We start from the raw sequence: 25,224 nt of genomic DNA on the forward strand, positions 1-25,224 counted from the left end.
TAGCTAGCTATTGTGCACACCATAATCACAATTTCGGTACGTTATACTGTGCACAAGTTTATCGTACCGTAGGCGGCCGAGTCGGCCAGGCCAAGGGAAGGCTGTATATGTGGATACTGTGGGGATGATTCAATTCTTTTAGGCGATACCAGGTGGGGCTTGCATGAGCTCCTATCTTGTACCCCCTGAGATGATCAACATCACTCCATGCCGTGGTGGTATCATCAGATGAGCTGCCGGCGGGGAAGTTAGTCATTGAGTACCTAATACTCTGTAAACTTACAATAACGACCAAGCAATTCTGCAAGTACCGTTCCGTTTGACTGCTCTTCTTCACACCATTGCGACATCAACAAAATGAGCCAATCTTTGCCAGTTGTGGCGWACCTGTTCATTAATGGCGAGTTCGTTCCTGCATCTGACAGCAACACCTTCGAACTACGCTCCCCTTACAGCGGGGAAGTGGTTGGCAAAAGTTGGTTCAAATTCCTTCTCTCTTGAGACTTGGACATCTTACTGACTGATTTCAAAGTCGCCGAAGCTACCTCTGTTGATGTAGATACGGCAGTGACAGCAGCAAAAGCCGCACAACCATCATGGGAAGCAATGTCGCCACAAGAGCGAGGAAAACCACTCGCGAAATTGGCTCAAATGATTGCCGATGCAACACCAGAGTTGGCGAAACTTGATGCTCTGTCTCTGGGTCGCCCTGTAAGTTCGCCTCTCACTTCAGGAAGAAACTTGGGCTAACATGATCGATATAGATCAGCACTTACTTCGATGGGCATTATGCAGTCACGCACTTTCGATATTTCGCAGAAGCGGCGTATGCACTCGGTACCTCGTCRCTGAACACACCAGGTTTCATGAACGTCTCTCTCAAACAGGTATGTACTTGATGCAGCTCGCAAGGAAAAAGCAAGTCGGGAACTGACGACATCGTAGCCATATGGCGTGGTAGCAGCTATCATCCCTTGGAACGCTCCACTAGTATTCCTCAGCAAAAAGCTCGCTCCAGCTCTCGCTGCAGGCAACACCATCATCCTCAAGACCAGCGAAAAGGCTCCATTGTCATCAGACCTGGTCGCTCGAATGTTGAACGAAGCTGGGTTTCCCCCAGGTGTGGTCAACATCCTGCATGGTCACGGTCTTCCATCCGGCGAAGCAATTTCCAAACACATGGGTATCCGAGCGCTATCATTCACCGGTTCCGTTCGAACGGGCCGTGCAATTCAAAAAGCAGCAGCTGAAAGTAATTTCAAACATCTGGTGTTTGAATTGGGAGGCAAATCCCCTGCCATCGTGTTCGAAGATGCTGATCTCGAGCAGGCGGCTCAGGAGACGCAGAATAGTATCATGTTTCACTCTGGACAAACATGTATGGCCAACTCGAGGATCTACGTACATGAAAGTGTCGCCGATCTCTTTATTGAGAAGTTTGTTGCGTTTACTAGTGCTAGAAAACTTGGAGACCCTCTTGATGAAGCTGTTACTTCTGGACCACAGGCTGATAAGACGCAACATTCGACTGTTCTGCAATACATTGACGAAGCCAGGAAATCTGGAGGCAAGATTGTCGATATCGATTTAGAACTTCCCGAGACAAATTCTGAGAATTTTGTCAAGCCGACAATCTTCCTCAATCATCCGGATTCTGATAAGCTCTCCAAAGAGGAAGTCTTTGGTCCTGTAGCGATAGTGAATACATTTACATCCGAGGAAGATGTTCTGAAGCTTGCAAACGATACCGAGWATGGTCTCTATGCTGCTGTTTACACCCAAAACCTCGATCGAGCTTTGCGAGTGGCCAAGGGTTTGGAGTCTGGGATGGTGGGTGTTAATTGCACGAGTCCGACTGGTGCTTGGGATATGCCTTTTGGTGGATACAAACAGTCGGGAATGGGGAGGGAGAGCTTGGTGCAAAGCTTGGATGACTGGTTGGAGACGAAGTCTGTGTACATACGGATGGGGAAATCTTCCAGTGTTGGTGCGTTGGGGAGATGAGAGGATCGTAGTGTTTGGTCTTGCAGTGGATTTTATGTCACACTGGCGGTGATTCGCAACGATAGATGTGAGTTTATTCATGTGGTCGTAATTTCCTTCCTCGTAGGACTGCCATAATCGGACGGTATGGCGAAGAAGATTGAAGCGCCACTATCGTTGACGATCACCAGAGGGAATGATATTGAGAATGGCTCAGCCGAGGTCAATAGATAGGCGAGCGTAGCTTGGTCTTCACTAATACTACACTTTCAATTTACTATTTCCTGCAGTGAGCTTTTCCTCATACCCTTATCATGGCAACTATAGCTCCAGATCTCAATATCCCTCCATCCTCCAACATCGTAAACGTGTCAATCATAGACACAACAAGTTCCATCCTAGGAGTCGAAGCCTGGAAATTTCTCGAGCCACCTATCAAAGGCCACGACCATCTCGCAACACCAGCATTTTCCTTCCTAATTCACCACCCAATATTAAACAGATCCATAATCTTCGATCTGGGAATCCGACACGACTGGTGGAATCACACCCCCTTCCTCCAAGATCGATTTAAAAAAGGAGGATACAAAATTTCCGTGGAGAAGAGCGTACGAAAGATTCTCGAAGAGCACGGCGTGGATGTAAGCGGGATCGAGGCTGTAGTCTGGAGTCACCATCATTTCGATCACACAGGCGCTCCCGAAGAATTCAACAGCTCGACAGCTCTGATTGTTGGACCGGGTTTCAAGAATGCCATGTTACCTGGCTATCCCACGAACCCTCAGAGTACCATTCTCGAAGCCAATTATGCGGGCCGGGATCTTATTGAACTGGAATTTTCTCAGGGGCTCCAGATTGGCAAGATGAATGCAATCGATTACTTCGGAGATGGTTCTTTTTATTTCCTGGATAGTCCGGGACATGCCATTGGTCACATTTGTGCTCTTGCGCGAGTCACCTCGCATCCTCCTAGTTTCATACTCATGGGCGGCGATGCCGTACATCACGGAGGGGAATTGCGACCCTCGAGGTACCTTCCAATCCCAAAGGAGATCTCGCCACATCCTTTTACTTCTCTGGCACAATCGGTCTGTCCGGGGCATATGTTCGATTGCATTCTTCGAGATRGGGATCCTTCCAAGACGATCTATGAACCTGCTAGACAGACTCAAGTACAGATGAATTATGACGTTGATGAGGCTATACGGACTATTGAGAAACTGCAAGAAGCTGATGTCAGGGATGATATTTTCTTTGTCGCTGCTCATGATGCCTCTCTTCTCGATGTCGTTGACTTCTTCCCGAAGAAAGCCAATGATTTCATGAAGTATGGTTGGGTTCAGGAGGCGCGCTGGCGATTCCTGATGGACTTTGCGGAGGCTGTGGGGTATGAAGGGGTTGTAAAGGGGAAGCGAGAGTGGTCTGCAGCGACGAAGTAGAAGATTGGTCGGGGTCGTTTGCCTGAGATGATGGACCCGGCAGTGTTCCGGACTGTGTAAGAGCACGACTACGTCTTCGCATGACGTTTTGGATATGTCTTCCTGGTCCAACACACGCGCAAACAGCACAAGATCCAACGGTACGTCCACATTCCGTCTGAAGACGATGTTGTCGGAAGACTTGCTTCAGTGTGAGTGCCTCGGGCTCAAATATTGCTCTTCGACGTGCTGGGTTTTCGATCAGATCCCTCATCTTTCTATACTCATCGATATAAGCGAGATGCTCATCTCTGCTACGACTGAGCACTTTATCCACAGCATCATGAAGTATCCCCAGAGTCTCCGTTCCCTGATCAAAAGCCAGCAGGCTCAAATAACTTCTGCCCGGCTCCACGGTCATGTAAAGATAAATTTCCGTTTTTCTTGGATGGCTGCAGAGCTTCATATCCCGCCACGAGTAATTCACAGGCGAACGCGGAGTAATGGGTCGAATTCGCCACGACCTGGTCAGGTCACCGGGCTTGGTACATTCTTTAGGCAAGAGAAGAAGCACACAACGTTTTCGCGGCCCAAATCTGACGCTGACCACATCCTTGACGCTCGACACATGGCTATCTCGCACAAATGGTAAAAGTCCGGTTCGTTGTATCCATGCGACTTCGAGGCCAAAGGGGCGTCTCTCGTTACCTTCATCATCGTGGACGAGCATCATTCTTCGCCGGAGTCCGAGGGATCTTTTGATCGTTGAGTTGAAGGTCAGGTTGACCCGTTTTAATTCAAATAATTGATTGCAAAGAGACGAAGTTGTTCCATCTTGGGCGGGGAGGATAAGGAGAATTTGCTCAAGTAGCTCGGTTGTGCTTAGAACATTGTTTGCGGCCAGAAATCCAGTACAATCCGCAGTATGAGACGACATTTAGTTATAGAAAGTCAAATTCCTGGATAAGAATGACAACAAGAGTATAAGTCTGTACATGTGTCTAAAGGAATGCCTGACTCACCCCGAGCACAGACTGAAAGTGATCCTCCAGCTGCACGCCATCGGTGATTCAATATCACTCCTCTAGATTTTAACAACCCCAGTAGAAATCTGTAAACCGCTGAAAAGTCCACAGTCTTCATCAATGACTCCATTACTGATGACCACATCAGCCGTACCCTCATTACTCTGATTGTCAATTTTCAAGAGATACTCCGGCTGGGAGTTGACAGCAGGCCAACCGAGTCCAGAAATTGGATCTTTCACAAACTTTCCAACAGTGTCTTGAAGATAGGACGAGACACGTTCCTATCACCCAGAAAATCATCAGCTTAAAATCCAGAGTACTTTCAAATGGTATGCTTCTGCATGCATGTAACTTACAGCCCTGGAAGTTGTCGCGCCTCCATTACGGGAATACGTCCCAAAAAGCAACGCCAACTCAGCTCCGTGAAAAGCACCATGGGCACTCTCCCCGGGATAAGCATCCCATTCCGGAAACGTAGCATTGTAAAAGTATCTCCAAACAGGATATCCATTCTCCGCGGCCCGAGTAGACAAAATCTCCGCACGACAAGTAAAACCATATTGGTTGTAAATATGGCTAGCGGTGTGATTGCCCCAAGTATCCACAGTAGCGTTGTAAAGGGAATCGAAAGATGGAGTCGTGGAACCCACTGTGATGGCCCATAATGGGCTGATTTGTTCTTTCGWTAGACCGGGCACRAGAGATGCGGCTTCGTTGCCGTTTGTGCCGATTAGAATGGGAACTTTAGCGGGGATGCCTTGGGCGATTGCGACTTCGATGTGATCGGTGTGCGTGATGTGGTCTACCGTGGGTGGGAAAGAGAGGGAGTTGCTGCGGGAGAGGGAGACGAGGGTGTCTGCGTCGACTGCTTGGACGCATGCCTATAAACTAATCAGTGTATGTTCCTCTCTCTGCGAATTTTCAGAACTTACGAGTGGAGAAATAGCCGTAGAACAATTCGTCAACTGCGTCAAAGCAGGCCAGCCATCAATCGGAGCAGTCAAACTCTGACTCTCCATAATCACCGCTCGGAAAGGTAATGGTGTGGGAGGATTCGCCCACAATTGCTTCACAGAAAACCCACCAGCCGACTGCCCCATGAGCGTAATGGCATCGCARTCTCCTCCAAAAGACCCGATATTGTTGTGTACCCACGAAAGAGCAAGACGTTGGTCGAGGAATCCTGGATTCTTTTGCTCCAGCTCCGGAGAGGGAGTGAAGCCAAAGACGCCGACTCTGTAATTGAATGTCACGACAATGGCGTTTTGGTGGGCTGCGAATGGGACGCCGTTAAATACTGCAAGCGAGCCGGAACCTGCTTGGAGATTTCCGCCGTAGATGTTGAAGAGGACGGGGAGTTTGCTGGTTGAGGTTGCGTTGGGGGGCACGAAGACGTTTAGATAGAGGCAGTCCTCGCTGTTGGTGGCGTTATAAGCGGCGATGGCAAACTCGTCGAGAATGCTTGTATTCCCGGTGAATTGCTTTAGACCTGGTAGAGAGTTACTCCAACATTCTCTCAAACAACACAACATGCAATCTTACCAGTTCCACTTCCAGTCTGCATACAGCTGCTCTTCCAAGAAGTCGCATCGTACTCTCCAGAAATGACATCCGCAACTTCAGGAGCTTGAAATCTCTTCGGTGGCTTCGCAAAAGGAATTCCCAAGTAAGCATTCGCAGTAGCATTGGCAATAGTCAGAGTCTTTCCCTTGATACTCCCATTCCGAATTTCAACCCGAGGATGTCCAGCAGCAAAAGCAGCAGCACCGAAAGAAACAAATGCCGTGATACGGCTAATAAAAAGCATGATGAGCGGAAACGACAGTAGAGAAGGATCTGGAGCGTCACATCAGGCCGGCGATGCTCCTAGTATATATAGAAGCCATAGTAGGCAATCGCACGGTCTTTCGGCCATATCGAGCTAATGTGCAGACTGCACTACTGTGACAGCCCTGCTTAGATCGGCTGGTCCCGTGGCAGTCTGGTACTTTGTGTTGGTCCGTCAGTCGAGCATATTAAGAGTGATTTGATCTTGTCGTATACTGTAATCACAGAGTAATGCTCGCCAATGTAAGACGAATAGGCAATAGATTCGATGAAGTTCTTCCAACACATCCTTTGCAGCAGCGTGATTTACGACTTTGTGGTCCCGATCCACATGCCTTGGCTTTTGAATTGCAATCCACTGACGCGCGGTACGGAGGTCGGAGTCAGAACTCCTTGCCGGGTCGCTTTTCGGCCGAAGTTCGTCCGTAGTTAAGTCCACATTACTAACACCCGCATATGGTTTCTTCTTCTTTAGATACCTTTATAACTACAACACCTATCGTTACAAACATAAGAAGGGAATCGTAGAGCTAAATGCGCTCTTTAATTTAGGCCTATATAGATGTCTTTACGTATACTATAACTTAAATGCTATAGGATTAGATAAAATTTACCTAGGCTTTATAATAACAGCTAAACAACGACTTTTTAACGACTTTTATAGCTCTAATTTAACCTTACTTCCTTCCTATAATAATAACCTCTTAAAGGGTAATAACTATACTAAACGCTCTATAAACGTAACTATCTTCTTCCTTCCTATAGTAGTAGCTGCTAATCGAGTTCTACGCTAATTATTATCCTTCTAAACAGCCGTAATTTAAGTAGGTAAGGCTGCTCTAGTAGCAACTTAAGTCCTTAGAGCTTTTATCTTTTTACGTCGCTTCTTCGCTAGGTCGTTCGCCCTTAGCCGTTTAGCCTCCTTTATAGTAGCCTTTATAGCTTCTACTCGATCGCTATCCTCTAATTTAGCCTACTATATAGCTATTCGAGCTAACCGGTACGCCTTACGAGATAGAGTAGGTATAGAAGTAACGACAGCGGCATCCTCTATAGTAACTTAGCGCTTATCGAATATTCGACGCTTATACTCCTTATCCTTAGCTCCTTTACGATACTCGTTACTACCGTCGAGTCGAATTACCTTACGAATATATCGTATTATCCTCCGGATCTAGCGTTATACGGTAGACTACGGCATCTCTTCCTACTTCTACTTCTATATACTAGGTAATTTAGGCCTAGATTCGAAGTCTAGATAGGTTTATATCGCGCGTTTTATCTAATACTACGTAGGCTTAATTATATTAAGATCCGGAGAGTTGCTAGGCTATAGTAGCCGAATAACGTCGTAAATATTAAACAGCTCGTTAAGCTAGTAAGTAATATAAGCTCTAGTACTATCCTCTTATACGGTTAGGCCGTATTCCTTTATAAAGGGCAGCAACTTTAGCACGAGAACAAACTTCTCGTAACGATACTAGTCGATACTACCTATAGTCGCTTTACGAACGAGCCGGCTACGAGCCTCTATAAAGACGAACTTTAGCCTTATACGCTTACGATATTTACGCGGTTTACTAGCTCGTATTAATCCTTAGTCCTTAATCGACAAACTAGCTAATTTATGCTTTAGATCTTCCTTATCTTGTTCCTTCTTAAACAGCTTACGAGTAGCTACCTCTAGCACCCTATTACGCTCTATAATATCCTTCTTAGCTATAGCTACTTCCTATTTAGTCTCTTTTACCTATATATAGTAAGGTCCCTTATAATCGTATAAGAAGCAGCCCTAAAACATAAACTCTAAGAACCCTTTAAAGCGATTACTATAATACGTGCTATTATTAGTCTCGTAGGCTGTTCGCTATACGCGATTACTTCCGCGTCGTAGGCCGTAAATTATAGAGGTCTTATCTGTCTATAATACCTTCCGCTAATCGTTAAGAGTCTAGTGCTAGTACTTAAGACACTAAGCTAGTCGCTTCTTACGTATAGCCGGAGTAAGTCCTAGCTTTGTATTACGCTTAACTTTATAGTAACTAGCTCTATAAAGTAATCTCTATATAGATAAGGCTAATATCTTACGGTTATTAWCTACTCTAAGCTAATAACTAATTATAGTAGTAGTAAGCGACCTTGTCCTACGATTAACGTTTATTATAGTAGTTACCTTACTTAGAGCTTCCTTAGTTACGATAGCTAGACGTCCGGACCGCGGTTTATTAGTAAAGTATTTATCTCTAAAGGCAGTACTATCGAATCTACGCCGCCGAGCCTTATCRTATATAGACCGGCAATATCGCTCCTTTAAACTAGTTATAGCTTTAACTTAAGCGTATGTCTTACTAACCTCTCGTAGAGCGTAAGTAGTAGCTCGTATAGCTACTCTATAGTAGTTAGCACGTAAATCCGACCTGTTCTAAGGATCCTTATTACATCCTATTGCTTAATTAGTACTACGGTTATACTATTTATTCTACCTCTATTTAATGCGGTGTGTCCGGTAATACGCTATTACGTTTAATATTAAGAACTTAAAGAGCTATTTACTTACTATGCATTATAGGAGCTATTCTATATTATCCACCTTCTTAATTAGGCTATAAACAGGCCATTATTATTAATTAATTCATCTAAGACCTCTGAAATGAGGTCAGACGGCTGTACCCGCGCGCCAAGATCACACCACCTACCCGGCAAGGAGTTCTGACTCTGACCTCCGTAGTGCGGTGGAAGAACATATTCTGGTCTCGGGTCTGTGCTCATCGAAAATCCCGAAGTTCTAGCGTCGGGTTTCAGCTTTCAATAAGGGGGTGCATTTCCAACATCGTACTCGATACTTCATCATGATACTACAGCAGTGTCACGTCCCTCAAAATCCAACCCCAACACCTGGCTAAAAGCTGCACTCCAAAAGTCCCAATGCACCTAGAACTACACTCTTCCCATCTCACACACACTCCCACTCCGCAAAGACACACCATCTCGCACTCCGATCAGCAAGCACAAGTCCCCTCCACATCCCCCTCTCCCCTATCTTGATCACCGTCTCCCAAGCGGTCGTCAGTCCCCCGTCCTCTTCAACATTCTTACTAGTATGCTCCTGCTTCCTTGTCAAGCGGATGATCTTCTGACTGGGACTCTGTATTGCCAACTTGGCAGGTTTCTGCTGAGCAGATGTCATCCCCTGGCCAGAGTTGGACGATCCCTCGGAGTACTGGCTCCCACTCTGGGAAGCGGAGAATGAGACCATACTCATGGCGCTGGTCGGTCTCATCATGGGGTTTGGACTCGGAGGCCGGCCGTTGCTCGCTCCTCCCCATGTATCAGGCGTGAAGCGCGAGAGCGAGGAAGGGTGTTGGCGGACGGAAAATACAAAGGTGTTGTTTACGGTCAAGCGTGCGCATTKCGGCTGAGCGATGTACAAATCATGTCGCTGTGCGTGCGGAGTCGGATGCCTCGTGGCGAAATCATATGGTGGGTTCTGTCCAGCGTGGGAGAGCGGCATGGTCAGGGCGAGGGAATGCGGGTTGTCTTTGATGGTGTGCATCAGACCTCGCTTCCCAGCGTAGATCTTGAGCACACCACGCCCTTCATCACCAGGGAGCAAAGCCTTGATAGTGAAACGTTTCCGACCGCCGACCCATTCAGCTTGCGTAAAAGCCCTCTTCGTGACCATGTCGCCGCTTTCGAAGAAGTCACCATCCGCATCCTGAGCGAATCCACGAGCTTCGGTTTCAGCCACACACTCGACATCTTCTGGCACCATGACATGTAAGTGAGCCATCTCCAGATTTTCCAGATGCAGCATGCTGGTATCGAAATCGATCAATTCCACAGAGTTTCTGAAAAATGACGGACAGGCGCAAGGAAGCGCCATGAGGATCTCAGGATCCACGGGCGGGACAATGTGCTGCTGCTCCGGATGGAGAGGAATGTGTGTATAGCACATCTCCATTGGCTGGGCGAGGAAGTACCAGGACTCGGCGACCTGACTACTGGCAGAGCTGTACGCACTTCKCCGTGGATGAGTCGGGCTGGCCAAAGCGCAGTCCATGATGCGCCATTCACCATCCACGATGACAGCATTCCAGAAATGATTCGGTGTGGAGATAATGTCCAAGTCAAGGATCTCGCCAGGTCCCTTGAGATATCCCTGCACCACCTCCGCATGTAGACCAACGGCCATACACATCTCGCTGACCAGCAAAGCTATCTCTTCGCTGCACCCACGCTTGGTCTGAATTGCCCGTCTTGTGTCGATATGGCCCTCAAAGTCGTCCTCCCATGTGATGCGCTCGGCAACCCAAGTAAACACTGCTCGTAGTCGTTGCACATCACTTCTGTGAGGCCGACAGACATACGTCTGGGCCAAAGAGCTTGCACTGACCATGGGAGGGACATTCTGTATAAACCGAGTGCTCTTGTCCACCAAAGCCAGGTTCGGCAGGTTAAAGTCGGTTGGCTCGTGAATTGCAAGTCCGTCTAGGCCTTCATTACCCTCGGTCAATTCGAGAAGCAGATCGACTGGTCGCAGGACTGGAAGATCGTGCAGCTCGCAACGCTCTGCTCTCTCGTCCCTCTCCCGCTGACTTAATGAATTCGATCGGTTCACATCCCGGCGGACCTGCATCCAGTCGCCGCCTCCACCAAGTCCCATGGCAGCGGCGCCTCCTCCAGGTGCAGTGGCAGGTCGGAAGGCAGTACCACCAGCAATCGAAGTTGGTCCGTTCCCGCCAATCATCGACTTGGTGGGACTGCCAGATCTACTTCCTGCGCGGCTACCCGGTCGACTAGTGCTGCTTCCAATGGTAGACCTTGCATTTGCCGCTCCGGTCCTTGCTGTCGTCTTGGCAGAGTCAATCATCCTTTTGAAGAAGCCACTACGCTTGGACTGGGGTGAACTCAGGCCTCCTAAAACGCCTGCTGACTCCATCGGATCTTGGTTCCAGTCTGCAGTGGGCGTGAACGGTCTTTGATTATAAGAAGCATGACTTTCATGGTAGCTCGGTCCGGACCCGATACTATCGCTAGCCGTCGTGCTGCGTACGCTGGAAATCATATCGCCTGTCGATTTGGTGTCAACCATACTGATGCCTCTTCTGTGCTGGCTCCCGAAACCAAATTTGCGTCTCGCGAGGCTTCCAGCGCTTGTCGCACTGAAAGCACCCGCAGACTGCCCCGACATGATGCTATGGCTGGTCATCTGAGTGCCGGTAGAACTCTGCGTTGCAGACGAGTTCTCTGTGGAGTTTGTAGCATTGGTCTTGGTGGTGTATGTTCGATTCAGCCGTTCACGTCCCAGCTCGAATGCAGATTTCTGATGTCGGAGCTTGGGATGCTGTTGCTGGGAGTGTGTGTTATGTCCCGGGGAGCTGTTGCTGGAGTCACTGCTCGAGGTTTCCGGCCGTTTTGCGTATTGTGTGCCTTTCAGGGGTGGTTGAGGAGGCTCTTCTGCGAATTGACGTAGTTGCTGCTCCAAATGATCTGCATAGTCGCCGACACGAGTCGGGCCATTTCTTGAGGAAGGTAATGACGGTGTCTTGCTTCTCGGCTCATAGCCATGGGATTGGTCCTGTGTCGCGAACCCCAACGATGACTGAGCACGATCTATGTGGCTACCATGAGCGGAGAAGCCCATTGCCGATTGTGCGCGATACTGAGCTTGGGAATTGGATCGAACCACATCAAATTCATCTGGTGACCAGACATCCGAGGGTGGACCTCTTGATGGTGACTGCATATCGTCCAAAGACGACATGACATCGTTCATGGCGGCGCGCAGAGGTGACGGGGTCATTTGGCTGGCCGCACCGGGAGAAGGCGGGATTGGAGTGTGGCTACCGTTCCTTGAGTATGCTCCATCTCCATAAGGATCCATCTCCAATGACGGCGCTCTACTTGGCTGATATGCCACGCGATGAGCAGGCGGCGGCGGAGGAGGCGGCGAAGAGCCCATGTCTTCCTCTTCGTAGTGTGCAGGTTCATATGGCGCGGGTGAGGGCCCTCTTGCATAGTAGTCTTGCTGCTGATAGGGATGCGGCGACGGCTGCTGTAATGGTGGGAGCATCTGGGGATACGCCGAACCATCGTGATATGTAGATGGCAGCGGAGACGGCGATCGTGGGGGAGCAGGCGAAGGCGCACGGTAGCTTGGCTGAGGAGATGGAGCACGATATGGAATGTAACCCGGCGTGGGTGTGGGTGAAGCTGAAGGGGATACTAGCAGACGCGATTGTGCAGTCGTTGGAGGCATTGGGCTCCGAGGCCGTCGTGATGCGCCTCGTCTGGGAGGGGGATCGGGGATTCTTGGTCCAGTACTTTGGGGAGTTCTCTTCACCGTCCCCGTCGGCGCCTGAGCAGTCTTCATACTGGAATACGGGCGAAACTTGCTCTTCTCTTTCTTCACCTTGTCTGCCTCTCCGTCCGGCGTGCCTTCCTTTCCCATGCTGCCCGAGCTATCGCGCTTGCCCGCATCTTCGTAAGCCTGATATGGCTTCCGGAAGGTGGCCTTGTTCCTCACCGACGTCGCTCCCAATTTGGAGGACTGCTGTGTGGATGAGCCATTGCGGGTGTTCGGCGCGGGTGTAAAGGACTCCTCCAGCACTCGGACGAAATTGGAGGGAAACAGGCCAATTGCGCGAGGATCGCGTCGCAGACGGCCCATCCACCACTGTCCATCGCCGGCATTCAGCGCTTCAATCAGGTCGCCTTCGATGAAGCCCAAGTCCTTCTTCGTCTCTCCTCCCCAAGAATACGTCGCCTTGCACCAGCRGGGAAAGCGCGGAAGATCACCGGGCATGCCCATGACTGCAGCGCGAGGAAATTGCTGGGCGAAAGGGCTGCAAGAAAAGGTGTTACTGCGTCGTCCGGTGCATGTCCAGTGCAGTGTCGGGGGAGTTGGATGCTGTCGCGAAAGAGTGTGGGTCGCGGGTCCGTTGCTATGTTGATATGTTGTGCGCCTGGGAGATGGGATGGGCCTGAGCTCCGCGAGAACTCAAAGATGGAGGGCGAGTAGGTGGTATGGCAGGATAGTCAATCGTGTCAACGTCAACTGTAGCGATGGATCAATGTGCATGTGGTCCGGCTGGAGCTTGCGATGTCAGCGCATGTCGGCGACGACGTCAGGCCTTGGGGCTTCGGCGATCTGTTGAACAGTTGGACTGAATGTTTACTTTGACGACCAATCCGGCTTAGTTCTGTTTCAGAGCTCAAGAGCTCCCGTGCCACCAGCTCCAGCTCCCACCGCCATCTTCATCTCCCATCAACTCTTCGTCAATCAAGGAAACTCCCTTGCGGGTGTTGTACTTGACAGCCTTGCTTGGATGATACAGGGGCACATGCTTCATTTCTCCGCGATGCCCTGGTCGTGCCCTGGTCGGGCCGCAGTCAAAGACCCCCATCCGGAGGCAGGTCCGTCCCATAGCAACGGCGGGTTCCACCGCCTATTGATCGATACCCAACGCTATGAGGCCGAAAGAGCACTATTGGAATTGGCATGATACCGGAGCCGATGGAAGAACGCAATGGGCTTCCTTGCATTCGTATACTTACACCGCATCTGCACGAATCCACGTCTTGGAAAAAGCTGTACTCCTGGCAGCAACTCGACTTGTGTGACGGCAAAGTCCAGAACCTCATCCTTGGTCGTTATACTTACAAGTCTGAAGACTCAACGGACTTTCAACACACACCAGACGTAGGCTGTGCCAACATGGGCGAGGATGGACTCCGCTACAACACCTAGCCAGAAAGTGACCCAAACTCGACAACCGGACCGAAACACAAGCCCGAGCTTCCACGGCACCTCGCAGAATTCCCAGCAAGACAAATCACGGCGCATGCTCGGTCAACAGCAAACCAACCTACTCAAACTGATCTGAATTTTGAGTCCCCATCAATTGGCAGTAACATGCTATGAAATACAACCCCTGCCGGGGTAGCTCAATCGGTAGAGCGTGTGGCTCTTATACAGCAACACAGTTGCTTGCAAAGATCACCTCAAGGTCGTGGGTAAGCATACATCACATGCCTCTATTCACACCATCGCATATCCTAACATTCAATTCAGGTTCGAGCCCCACCTTCGGCTATTCCTATACAAAGTCAGTGTACAAGATACACAGTGATCAATTTTTTGCTATTTCTTTTCTTTGGATGGAATTAACTTAGATGACGCCAGCACTTGAGATTTCACCTCTTTTTTTTTTTGGCATGGTTCCGCTTCCGTGGCCAAACTATCAGCCTGGTCACGCGACCGCCAGAGCTTCAACTTTCATCTTCGCTTCTGCAAACAGCTGCTTGTCGCCTATGTTGATGACCTGCAATGCTCTGACGAATCTTTCCTTTTGGTAATACCTTCTGAAGTGCGCCTCTCTCCGGGTCTGGCATAAGTCTTGAAAGAGGCCGTTCGGTGCAGCGTTCATAGAGCTCAATATGCTCAATGTTTATTACTGCAGCGTGTTCTTAGGGTTAGGGTTGGGGTAGTGATGTCTATCCCTTCCGGCGCCGGGCAGCATTGTGAAAGTAACAAAAGGTCGACAGATGATTGATACATGCAGAATATAATGTGATTTTCACCGCACGTCTTGGGGCCATGGTTGAAGTGGATATTGGGCCGATTTTCCGTTTCGTTCTAATGCTCTCTCTAAGATCGTGTAAGGTTAATCGTGATCATTGACGAAACCATTCGAAAATGGTTCTCACAAATTCACTGGAACAAACCAACGAGCACTTCACCTAGAATGCGAATGATATACATGTAAAACTTCCTATCTGGCCCCAATCTTTCTACCTACCTCAACGCTGCGTAAGAGCAAGGAGTGCGCAGCCGATTGCTACAAAGACTTCAATGGTCGAAGCTGCTGCAAATTTGACTTGAGTGAATTGTCCCATCGTTCAGCATGGTCTACTATTGATTGGATGTGGCTATTATAGATCTAGATTCCTTTGGTAGACACAGGTCCCTTGCTCGCTCCCTCTCTTCTCTTCTATGCGAGAGTTTCAAGGAGCGGCGGAAGGATAGTATGTTGAGGATGGAGCCGTACTCCTCACTACGTGATCTTGTCCAACGACATATAGGCTTTGTACTGCAAAGGAATCTCCTGGGGTGGAATCCCGTATGGAAGACCTCTTCGCCCAGCGGCTGCATCGTACGCGTTCAAACAATGTCAGTCACAACAACCATGCCTGCGTGATCGGCCGGGCATTTTACGCATATGACGCATCTTGGAGTCCGACTGGGCGCCGAATGACATGCAGCCAGCATTCTCCACGAAATGTTTCCAATGCCGATTCTTTGATCGGTCTGCATCCAAGAACAAAGCATTCATCAATGAAGTGGAAATGGTCGTGTCATGTCACCATTTCACATGCCGCAAAATGACATCGGACGTCCACCCGTTCACCGCCTTCCATTTCCGTCCCGCTTGCCATCTCCCACTCTGACGAGCGCGATCGGCCTCGGAYAAAAGATCTTTTGCGGTCCGACTCATCCATTGAAAGGTGACTGCATCATACGAATCTTACTCACTGGGCGAACAGGACTGGCACGACATTTATAATCCTTTCCTGTGCTCCAATATTCCCGGTAAACACCTTCGACGCCCTCGCACCTCACTTCCTCAACTTCCGCTGCACTTCCTCGCGCATAATTCCCCCACCCCCACCTCCACCTCCACCACACGATGAGCCCCGCCATCGACATACCCGAACGACCAGGCGCGCCCGATCGCGCCGTGACCAATTCCTTTGGCACCTCCCTCTCCACCAGTCCCACCCTAAACTTCAACAGCCCGCCCGCAAGCTTCACCGGCGCCCCCAAGACGTCGTACAAACAGCTCAAGCCCTTCCACACCCAGGACGTCAAGGTCCTCTTGCTCGAAAATGTCAACCTCACCGGTCAGGACATTCTCAAGAAACAGGGCTACCAAGTCGAGGCGCTGAAGAGCTCCCTCCCCGAAGACCAGCTGATTGAAAAGATCAAGGATGTCCACGTCATCGGCATCCGCTCCAAGACGCAGCTCTCCGCCAACGTCCTCAAGCATGCCAAAAACCTCATCGTCGTTGGTTGCTTCTGCATTGGCACCAACCAGGTCGATCTCAAATTCGCCGCCGAGCAGGGAATCGCCGTCTTCAACTCGCCGTTCAGCAACTCCCGTTCCGTGGCAGAGCTCATGATTGGCGAGATCATCGCCCTGGCAAGACAGATTGGCGACCGCAGCAACGAGATGCACAATGGTGTGTGGAACAAGGTCTCCAATGGCTGCTGGGAGGCACGAGGAAAAACGCTGGGAATTATCGGATATGGACACGTTGGAGCCCAGTTGTCGGTGCTGGCAGAAGCCATGGGCATGAAGGTCATCTACTACGACGTGGTCAACATCATGGGTCTGGGAACCGCTCAACAGATGCCCACCCTCGATGCTCTGCTGGAAACCGCAGACTTTGTCACTCTACACGTGCCAGAGATCCCCGAGACGAAGAACATGCTGGGCGAGAAGGAGATGGAGAAGATGAAGAAGGGCTCATATCTCATCAACGCCTCTCGTGGCTCGGTCATTGACATTCCCTCATTGATCAAATATATGCAGAACGGCAAACTCGCCGGCGCAGCACTGGACGTCTACCCCAACGAACCCGGCGGCAACGGACCTCACTTCAACGACACACTCAACAGCTGGGGTAAAGAGCTCTGCGCGTTGAAGAACCTGATCCTAACCCCTCACATCGGCGGCTCCACCGAAGAGGCTCAAAGCGCCATCGGATCAGAAGTCGCCGCCGCTCTCGTCAACTACGTCAACTTCGGAACCACCCACGGCGCCGTCAACATGCCCGAAGTTGCTCTCCGCTCCCTCACCACCGACGAACCAAACCACGTCCGTGTCATTTACATCCACAAAAACGTCCCCGGTGTGCTGCGAAAAGTCAACGAAATCATCGCGGACCACAATGTGGACAAGCAAATGACGGACTCGAGAGGCGATGTGGCGTACCTGATGGCGGATATCTCCAATGTTAATGTCAGCGAGATTAAGAATCTGTATCAGAACTTGGAGGATCTCGGCAGCAGGATCCGGACCCGTGTGCTTTATTGAGTGAGGATTGTGGGATGGACATGTGGCATGGTGTTTGTTTCCGGTGTTCGGTAGGCGAATGACAGGCGCTGTAGAAGATGGAGATGGGACGGGGAAAGATAAATTTAGATGAATACCCTTGCATTCAACATGGCGTTGCTCAGAGGTATGGTATCACACCATGACACAGGCGGGAAAAAGTTTAGACCAGCTGAAGAAGCATCTTTGTTGTTCTTTGCTATGGAAAGTTGTTGTAGCCATGAAACTTCCTCAGCCCGATGTGGCGTGTTTTTCTGGTCTTGTTAGCGCCTTCCTCACTTGCTCATATTCACTTCTGCGGAAGATCGGCAGGTGGGGGAAGGTTCGTTTGGACTTCACTCGCACTTTGGCAATAAATGTTTCGATTTTCTTGATTCATGCGTTCCTCGAATCTTCTTCTATTATTGCCGATGCGATTGGACGTTGAGCTCAGCGACTCTGTTGAGTAAATTTTTTGGTTCAGAATATGTATACTCGTGCCTTCTGAGGGCCGAAATGCTGGATCCGCTCCTTTTCTCTCTCGTTTCTCAAATTTCTCACGATCTACCAGCTGTAGCCGCTGCGGAACTCCACTTTAAATTCTCCTGCGTGTAGGACGCGATTACCCTCCGACCGCGGAGCCTTGGAACCTGCGATGAGATCGATTCGCTGTCAGTCTTACCACTGCTACTTTCATCACGCTGACCACGAATTTCACCACCAACCGTGAACTAGAAAGGTGCCAACGATTTCGGAGTCACTGGATCGTCTCACCCAATAGCCTTCAACGCCCCCGCCAGTTCTCCCAATCGTTATTCTGCCATGCTCACATCAGCTATTAATAGCGCTAGATAAGACAGAACGTACCGTTCCCAGCGTACACGGTTGGAGTTGTCGAAAGCGATAAGATAGTCTGCATCTCCATCACGAAAATCATGTCGGGAGTCCGCTACGAACTCCTGAAGAATTTCCAACCGGCCTCTCCATTCTACGTAAAGAATTTGAAACCTTTCCGGAAGAAAACCTGCTTGTCATCTACTCGATCAGAAAAGTACGAAGCTCTAGAATCGATATCCTGCGAATCGTTCGATTCTTCAACCTCCAGTCGTTTCAAATTTAACTCAAAGGTTGAAGGAGTCCAATAGCTGGACTCCACACAATTCCTCCAAATCGATTCGCTGCAATGACAAGAGATCTCTGAGATTGTGAATGTCCTCCTTGCGCGATGTGGTTTCTCTTTGAAAGCCTGCTTCCCGTTGTATTTCAACTTCTTGCCCCCCACCTCTTCTCGCAAGATCGCCGGTACACACTCAATTTGCTTTGCATCTTTTCATTGCAGGCTTCTGGTCCAGATCATGTCCAATTTCAATTTCACGAAGCTCAGCTCTGTCTCTCTGTATCAATGTATGCCGGTCGAGGCAAAATCTTGAATGAAAGCAAGTAATATGAGGTATGCACCAATCCGACCAACCTTGAGCAATATTGGAGGGGTGATTCCAAAGCTTCGAGCTCCTTTATTGATTCTATGATAGTCCAGTGCCAAGACGAGCCCCTGAGCTCCTTTACCCGGAGCTCGCCTGCTGTCTTTCTATAGAAGAAATTCCTCGAGCGAAATCTATCCTGCGCCTGAACCAAGCAAGCTCTTGTGAAAATTGATGACTTGATTGCTTGCCTATCTGACTAGTGAATGGCAACCTCTATATATCCACTAGCCTGATTGCTAAGAAGCTTCTGCATTACAAATCAAGTGAGTGAATCCTCAGAAGTGAAAGTTCTCGATTCTTCAACGGCTCTCAGTAAGTTGCAATGTGCAGAGTCTACTAAACTCCGTGCGTAGCTTCGATCTATATCGCAATTCTTGGTCCTAAGATCAATGTTCTGGCGTGTGGTCTGMAATGCAAACAGCCCTCTCGAAATTACGGTTGCTTCTTGTCCCAGAATCTGAGAATCTCAAATTCGAGGAGCTGGACGCAATTTGAAGCCGAAAGTGGGCCTTGGGATCGAAGTGGAAGACGCACCAGGGCGTATGTATCCGGCTCGCATACACATCGTGCCGGAACTCTCAATTCCAACTGGGAAGCATATTCTGTGCTCACTCTGTTGAGGGAGATTGCAAGGATCAGACGGCAATCCGATGCAGACGCAGTACATGTGGAGACTGGAGTTAAGCGGAATGATTGCTGTGTCACTGAAACACGACTAGACGAACAAAGGGAGACTAGATTTGAGCCGAGCCTGAAGCAGCAAAGCAGCCTTCTTTGTCACTCGTTTTGAGAAAATCCATATACGATTAACAAATTTTCCACACCTCAACAAAGCTTGGCACCAGCTCTTGTTTCATTCTGTCAGCTTGTCCCTAGGCAGGCAGTGATAGTAAACAGATCGCTTGCATATCAACTGAATATGAATGTCTCGATTAAGAGATCAGTACTTACCGCGAGATGTACGGCTGAGATGCTGTATTCCAAGACAACATGTCTATCTCGAGGCAGCGCCGTGCTTGCTCAGACACCCCATCGCATGCATCCCTTTCTCGACGGCCTGAAAAGGAGTCAGCAGGACAGGGGTGCAGTGTCTGATATTGTTCAACTTACGTGCTGGTGGGAGAGCCCGTGAGCTACCGAAAACCCCAGAAAGCTCTAGCCATTTTAAGAACTCGTCTGTATTCACTCGTAGAATGACGCTCTAGTGCAGATCCCCGCTGCCTCCCATGCCCCCACCAGCCTCGAAGTCGAGTTCTCATTCTATCTTTGAATCTTTCACAGCATTATCCGAGTCCCAAAACTTCTTCCATCCAGAGGATTGAAGTAAGCTTGGTCGGACTGGTGAATCGCCCTACCCACAATCAACAACAGCCAACAAGAGCCAACAATCAACAACCTCGCGCATTCTGCGCGCGATGAACCAGAAGCATGGCTTCTCATCGTCACCCGTCCAAGTACCAGCATCCTGACCGAGCTGTGGAAACTGGCCCACCCGAAAACAGTTGGCTGATATACGATGACGATGCCGAGTCGTTGGCGGAAGCAGCACAACGTGACGAGAAGCGCATCGCTAGAGAACAGCAACGTATTGACGAGGCCACCGCGAAAGAACGTCAGCGAATTGCAAGGATGAAGGCGGAAATACTCCCAGCAATCAACAAAAAATGCAGTTTGGCGCGGACGTCGAGAGATCAGCAAAGGGGGGCCAAACTTATCGAGGCCATTGAGAACGCAGATTCGGAAGACTTCCTGCAACCGCGCGTGGTGGAACTTTTGTTGGAGAAGATCAACCAGTGTGCCGCTGGGTCTGCTCGAGCCCAGGCGTTTGCTGCAGTGTTTACTGGTCTCGGGTGTGCCGCAGAAGAAGTTGGCATCGAGAATGTGCTTGAGAAGGAGCGCGAGTCCTAGAAGTGGCCAGAGGACAGGATCAAAGCTATGTGTAGGCCCGGAAAGTTCATCAGAGCCTACCTGCTCGAGCCCCTGAAAGACAGTTCCATCGGATTCGGGCATGAGAATTACGTACCGACTCGGAGAGATGCGGGCCACCAGAAGTTGTACAAACTGGCCGTTTTATTCACGCGGGATGGATATGCCCATTGTTTAAGATTCACATCAAAGGGAAAGAATGGGTACAAGTCGCTGAGTAGGGATGAACAGCTCAACCACCTTCCGGTGTTTGCTGGGGGAAGCTCGGAGAAAGTTCCGCACGGCGCGCCCTACGCTCTATACACGAAAGACAAGAAACAGTATCCAGGATCCATGCTTTGCTTTGACATTTGCCGCGTCAAGCTCACACATACCATCTATGAGGCGGACGGTGAATGGACAGATCGTTCCGCCGTGGATGTTTACCATTTCCTGATGAGGAATGCCTATGTTGCCGATGGCATGCGAGACTACCTGTGGGACGGATTCAATATCAGTGAGAATATCACTGAATCGTTTCATGGCTACCGGTCGCCCGCCGCGCGGAGAGGCGAAGGAGAGTATCGCCCTCGGGAGTCCGCGCAGAAAGCAGAGGACATGATGGCAAACACACCTCAAAGACTTTCCACTCATCTCGGCGACGATCAAGTGGGAGGAGTTCGTGTTCATCATCGAGGGACCAATTCCATCCGCAACGCTCTGTCTGACAACAGTAAAGTTGACACGGTTCCAGAGAAGGGGGGCAGAGTTCCCAGACTTGTTAGTGGGTTCAACGAGGTCAGCGATTCTGCAGCGCAGCGCAGTCTGCAGCCTTACAAGCAAGCCAGAAATCGAGACTTTGCCCCCCCACGATAACAACAACAGCAGCTCGTCAGCACATCAACAGTGCGCTCGTCGTCGCGAGTCTCGGGACTACTTCACCGACCGTCGCCACCATCCCGAGGACCTGTACTCATTCAGACAACAACCACATGCAGCTCAAAGCCATGACACCACCGATGGTGACTCCACGTCGCGGACTGCGGAGACCTCCAAGGCACGGCTGGCGAAAGCCGCACCATGGGACGTGACCAGTACTTCTGGCAGGAAGCGCCTCGCAGAGCGTGGCCCGGAATTTGGAGACCAGGATACAGCCAACAAGAAACACCATCACTCCAACTACAACCGGTTATCGAATATCTCATATGAGAATTGTGATCGGCGAGGTCGGAGTCAGCGCGACTTACTGTAGTGAGTGACATGGAGGAGGTTTGAGGATACGAGGGAGATTAGCGTGCAATTACGCCCAACACAAGAACACGGTATTGATTTTTGATGGCTAAGCAATGTGTGTGCGGGTTCATATCTGGATCATCTGCCGTACGAGGACTGTTCAGGCCGTAAGATGACTGCTTTTTTTTTTTTTTTTTTTTTTGGGTGAGGCCACAACTTTTGTTATTGCTTCGGGTACCATGGTCGTGGCGCGTTTGAGACTCTGATGGAAATCGTTACATTTAAAAAACGCAGAGGGACATGGGAAGCGGTCTGATTGGCAGTGCCCGCCCGCCCTGTTTGTGAGGTTTCTCTGTGAGATCTTGGCTTAGCGCCCCTGAATTTCGTCCAAGCCTTGTAATAATAATCATGTGGTCCATGGAGCTCCCGTGAGATAGATCGCCGGGCGGCGCGCAAACCCACGCTGGCTCTGTTTGCATACAATCGAAACATGAATATGATGAGAGGTACTACTCCAAGTCGGATCCTCTCTCTGCTGTTGGTTGGACATGCGCCGTCGCTCAAAAAGGTTCCGCAAGTGATGACATGTCCGCGTGCGGGCAGCGGCTCTCATGCATGGACTTGCCATGGACTGTGTGCTGTGAGAATTGCGCTATTATCACTGAATAATACTCTCGGGAGGCGGCTAGATTCTCTCGATTTACCGTGTCTGGTAGCGGCGTAACTACGTCAATGAACCAAGCGCAATCGGACCCAGAATCTTAGTGAGGGATGCTACAAAAACACCAAATCCGATCTTTTTTAGGCGTTAGAGCGTCGCCTGCCTCCCCTGAATTATACAAAGAAGCTGTCTATAAAGTACCTTATGCTGTTACCGCAAACGGAAGCCGCTCTTTGTTAAGTTATAGAACAAACTTAGGAAGGCAGATTTTTGGCATCCATGTGTATGTCTTCCAAATTACAAAGTGCACGAAACCGATACTTCATTTCACCATAATATGCCTCTGAGATGTTTTCAATGGTTAGTAAGATCGTGGAGGGGTACTTCTGCAAGAGTGGGCAAATCCAACGCAACGCGACGGCGATCGAGCTCTCGCAGCAGCAGGAGGAGGAGGAGGACAGGGGAAGGCTCCACGACGACGACACGGCTACGAGATGCAGTAGTAGTGTATGACGAAAGAACTACTCCGAGGAATGCTAGCCTGGGGATACGCATGCTTGATCTACTAGCTCGGCTGTACATCCCATTGCGGAAGATACAGGAACTGAAGTACTATATCGAAAAGAACCGTGCTATGCTGACCTTTTACCAATTTGTGTTGGATAGAAATACTGTGGGACTAAGCCGCTTGCAGGAGGCTGTACCTGGAGCTGGATATGTCGAGGTCACTACAAAGTGGACCTCTGATCTACCAAGAATCGCAATCGAAATGAGAGATACCAAGGAAGAGCTAGAAGAGTGGTCAGCTATCCTAGAACAGGCTATTGACACTGTAAATCAGCTCTGGCCGCAAGTGTAAGTACAGTGTGAAACACATCTCTCTTGCAGATATCGGGTCGGGGGGGTATTTCCCATGAACAGTATATAAATTTGAACTGCCGAAGCTTCGAAAGCTTTGCCAGCCCACGCTTTAACGATTCATCAGACAGCGCTGACCCTTTTTCCCCCCTGGGTTTTTAGGTACCAGATTAGTCAGCAGTATTTCAACCTGTGTCTGAACGCAGATTTCAAGGAGAACTGGTGTATGACTAGAATGGCTTGCGTCAATATGAGGAAACAACTGGTCAGTCCATACGCCTTGATCGTGCAGAGTCGAAAGACAATTCACCAACTCAAATACCGGCTGGTCCTTGTACGATCTGAGAAGCGCGGACTCGCATTAAAAGCAAGCTCAGTAACTTGCAGCGAGGCTACTCGTAATCGCAACACCGCACGAATCGCTGAGCTCAATCAAGAAGAGCAAGATATTGAATCGGAGTTGTTACCAGAGCAGGCCGCTTTGTCGCTCAGGGAAGAGAACCTTCAAGAGTCTGAAAAAAAAGCCATGCGAGAAATCTTGGAACCTTTTCTAAATTCTGCGGGAAGGTTACCGCGAGAAGAAGGTGATTCAGAATCCGATGGCACGAGAAGTCCTCCGATAGACTCCAGGCCGAATAATCTAAACTCTCCCGCTCGTCCGGATATCGACGAGACAGTGTTCGAGGAGCCCACCTTGGAAGACTTGGTGCAGAGATACACAACAGCTCGACTTGACCTAGAGACGTTACAAAGAAAACTCGGTGCAGAACAGCTCAGTCTAAGAGGCCAATTCAACGAAGTCGATCACGTCTTAACCTTCACCAACATGACTCCCACAAGGTACGCAGCCTACACAGCAAAATGTTCACGAGAGGGAATCGCACTCCAAATTCTCGCCGAAGAGCGAGTTGAAAACGCTAGAGAAGTCTTGCTAGTAGCCGGAGGACAAGTCCCACCCGAGACAATTCGAAGTAGAAGCTCATCGCGACGATCGCGAAGAACTACAGACACGGCCAAAGTTCGCAATTTGAAGCGTCGACCTGTGAATGATTATCGATTTAGTCTGCGTCCAGTTCGTCCAGAGGAGTCTTCTTCTTCAGGGAGAAGATCAAGTCTACCTCGGTTTGGGACTGAGAATACCCGGTCTGTTACGGCTCGGATGACACCTAGTCCAGGTCGCGATGAGAGGCTTTTACAGTATGAAAGAGAGCAGAGTGTTATACGGCAAGAAGCGGAGCGGCAGAGGCAAGGTGTTGTGGGATGATTGTGAGTGTGGGTGGGGAGAGTGGATTGTATTTTCATGGCTGTTGATATGAGAGATTGGCGAGAAAAGCTGCGGTCCCAAGTGCTCTCTTCAGTAGAGAACGAGCCATTCTGCGAGTTGGAAGGGTTCTAACGGCTTCAATCTCTTGAACTTTGCAGAGAGCGAGGCCTCTAGATGTATTCAAGAGGACTGAGAGTGTATTGTCCCGCCGGTCATTCTCATATCGAAAGCTCAGGATTTCCTTACTACCATGCTCGTGTTTATTTGTCCGCCTTGATTCCAGTTCTCCTTTCGATCACGAGAACACCCTAGTAGCCATATCATTCCGCACCGCATGTCCACGCGACAAGATCCCATTCCCACAGCACAAACCCTTCATAACTCCATCGCAATTTCCAACCACCCAAGCAGAACGCAATCAATCATCCTCCAAACCCACCAATATCAGCAAACTCCCCTCAAACCAC

The 25,224-nt window shown here is 49.7% G+C and overlaps 7 protein-coding genes; 5 read left to right on the forward strand and 2 right to left on the reverse strand.

Moving 5' to 3' along the window:
• Positions 1-357: 357 nt before the first annotated feature.
• RCC_07529 (related to aldehyde dehydrogenase) lies at positions 358-2,004 on the forward strand (the record flags this gene model as incomplete). XM_023772785.1 has 4 exons in its annotated part: positions 358-475; positions 533-711; positions 765-887; positions 946-2,004. 4 exons carry the CDS (start codon positions 358-360, stop codon positions 2,002-2,004), a joined length of 1,479 nt encoding a protein of 492 aa, XP_023628553.1.
• Positions 2,005-2,297: 293 nt separating this feature from the next.
• On the forward strand, positions 2,298-3,422 carry RCC_07530 (uncharacterized protein; the record flags this gene model as incomplete). The annotated part of the gene is made up of 1 exon (XM_023772786.1): positions 2,298-3,422. One exon carries the CDS (start codon positions 2,298-2,300, stop codon positions 3,420-3,422), a length of 1,125 nt encoding a protein of 374 aa, XP_023628554.1.
• A 1,063-nt stretch (positions 3,423-4,485) lies between these two features.
• RCC_07531 (uncharacterized protein) lies at positions 4,486-6,236 on the reverse strand (the record flags this gene model as incomplete). XM_023772787.1 has 4 exons in its annotated part: positions 4,486-4,710; positions 4,786-5,310; positions 5,362-5,918; positions 5,972-6,236. The coding sequence occupies 4 exons, from the start codon at positions 6,234-6,236 to the stop codon at positions 4,486-4,488; spliced, it is 1,572 nt and encodes a 523-aa protein (XP_023628555.1).
• Positions 6,237-9,209: 2,973 nt separating this feature from the next.
• On the reverse strand, positions 9,210-13,067 carry RCC_07532 (related to TGc (transglutaminase/protease-like) domain-containing protein involved in cytokinesis; the record flags this gene model as incomplete). The annotated part of the gene is made up of 1 exon (XM_023772788.1): positions 9,210-13,067. The coding sequence occupies one exon, from the start codon at positions 13,065-13,067 to the stop codon at positions 9,210-9,212; it is 3,858 nt and encodes a 1,285-aa protein (XP_023628556.1).
• A 2,878-nt stretch (positions 13,068-15,945) lies between these two features.
• RCC_07533 (probable D-3-phosphoglycerate dehydrogenase 2) lies at positions 15,946-17,355 on the forward strand (the record flags this gene model as incomplete). Its single annotated transcript, XM_023772789.1, has 1 exon — positions 15,946-17,355. The coding sequence occupies one exon, from the start codon at positions 15,946-15,948 to the stop codon at positions 17,353-17,355; it is 1,410 nt and encodes a 469-aa protein (XP_023628557.1).
• A 2,909-nt stretch (positions 17,356-20,264) lies between these two features.
• Positions 20,265-20,744, forward strand: RCC_07534 (uncharacterized protein; the record flags this gene model as incomplete). The annotated part of the gene is made up of 1 exon (XM_023772790.1): positions 20,265-20,744. The coding sequence occupies one exon, from the start codon at positions 20,265-20,267 to the stop codon at positions 20,742-20,744; it is 480 nt and encodes a 159-aa protein (XP_023628558.1).
• Positions 20,745-20,771: 27 nt separating this feature from the next.
• On the forward strand, positions 20,772-21,617 carry RCC_07535 (uncharacterized protein; the record flags this gene model as incomplete). Its single annotated transcript, XM_023772791.1, has 1 exon — positions 20,772-21,617. The coding sequence occupies one exon, from the start codon at positions 20,772-20,774 to the stop codon at positions 21,615-21,617; it is 846 nt and encodes a 281-aa protein (XP_023628559.1).
• Between the last annotated feature and the right edge of the window lie 3,607 nt (positions 21,618-25,224).

The sequence above is a fragment of the Ramularia collo-cygni genome (assembly GCF_900074925.1).
Source record: "Ramularia collo-cygni strain URUG2 genome assembly, contig: RCC_scaffold11, whole genome shotgun sequence".
Classification (NCBI taxonomy): Eukaryota; Fungi; Ascomycota; class Dothideomycetes; order Mycosphaerellales; family Mycosphaerellaceae; genus Ramularia; species Ramularia collo-cygni.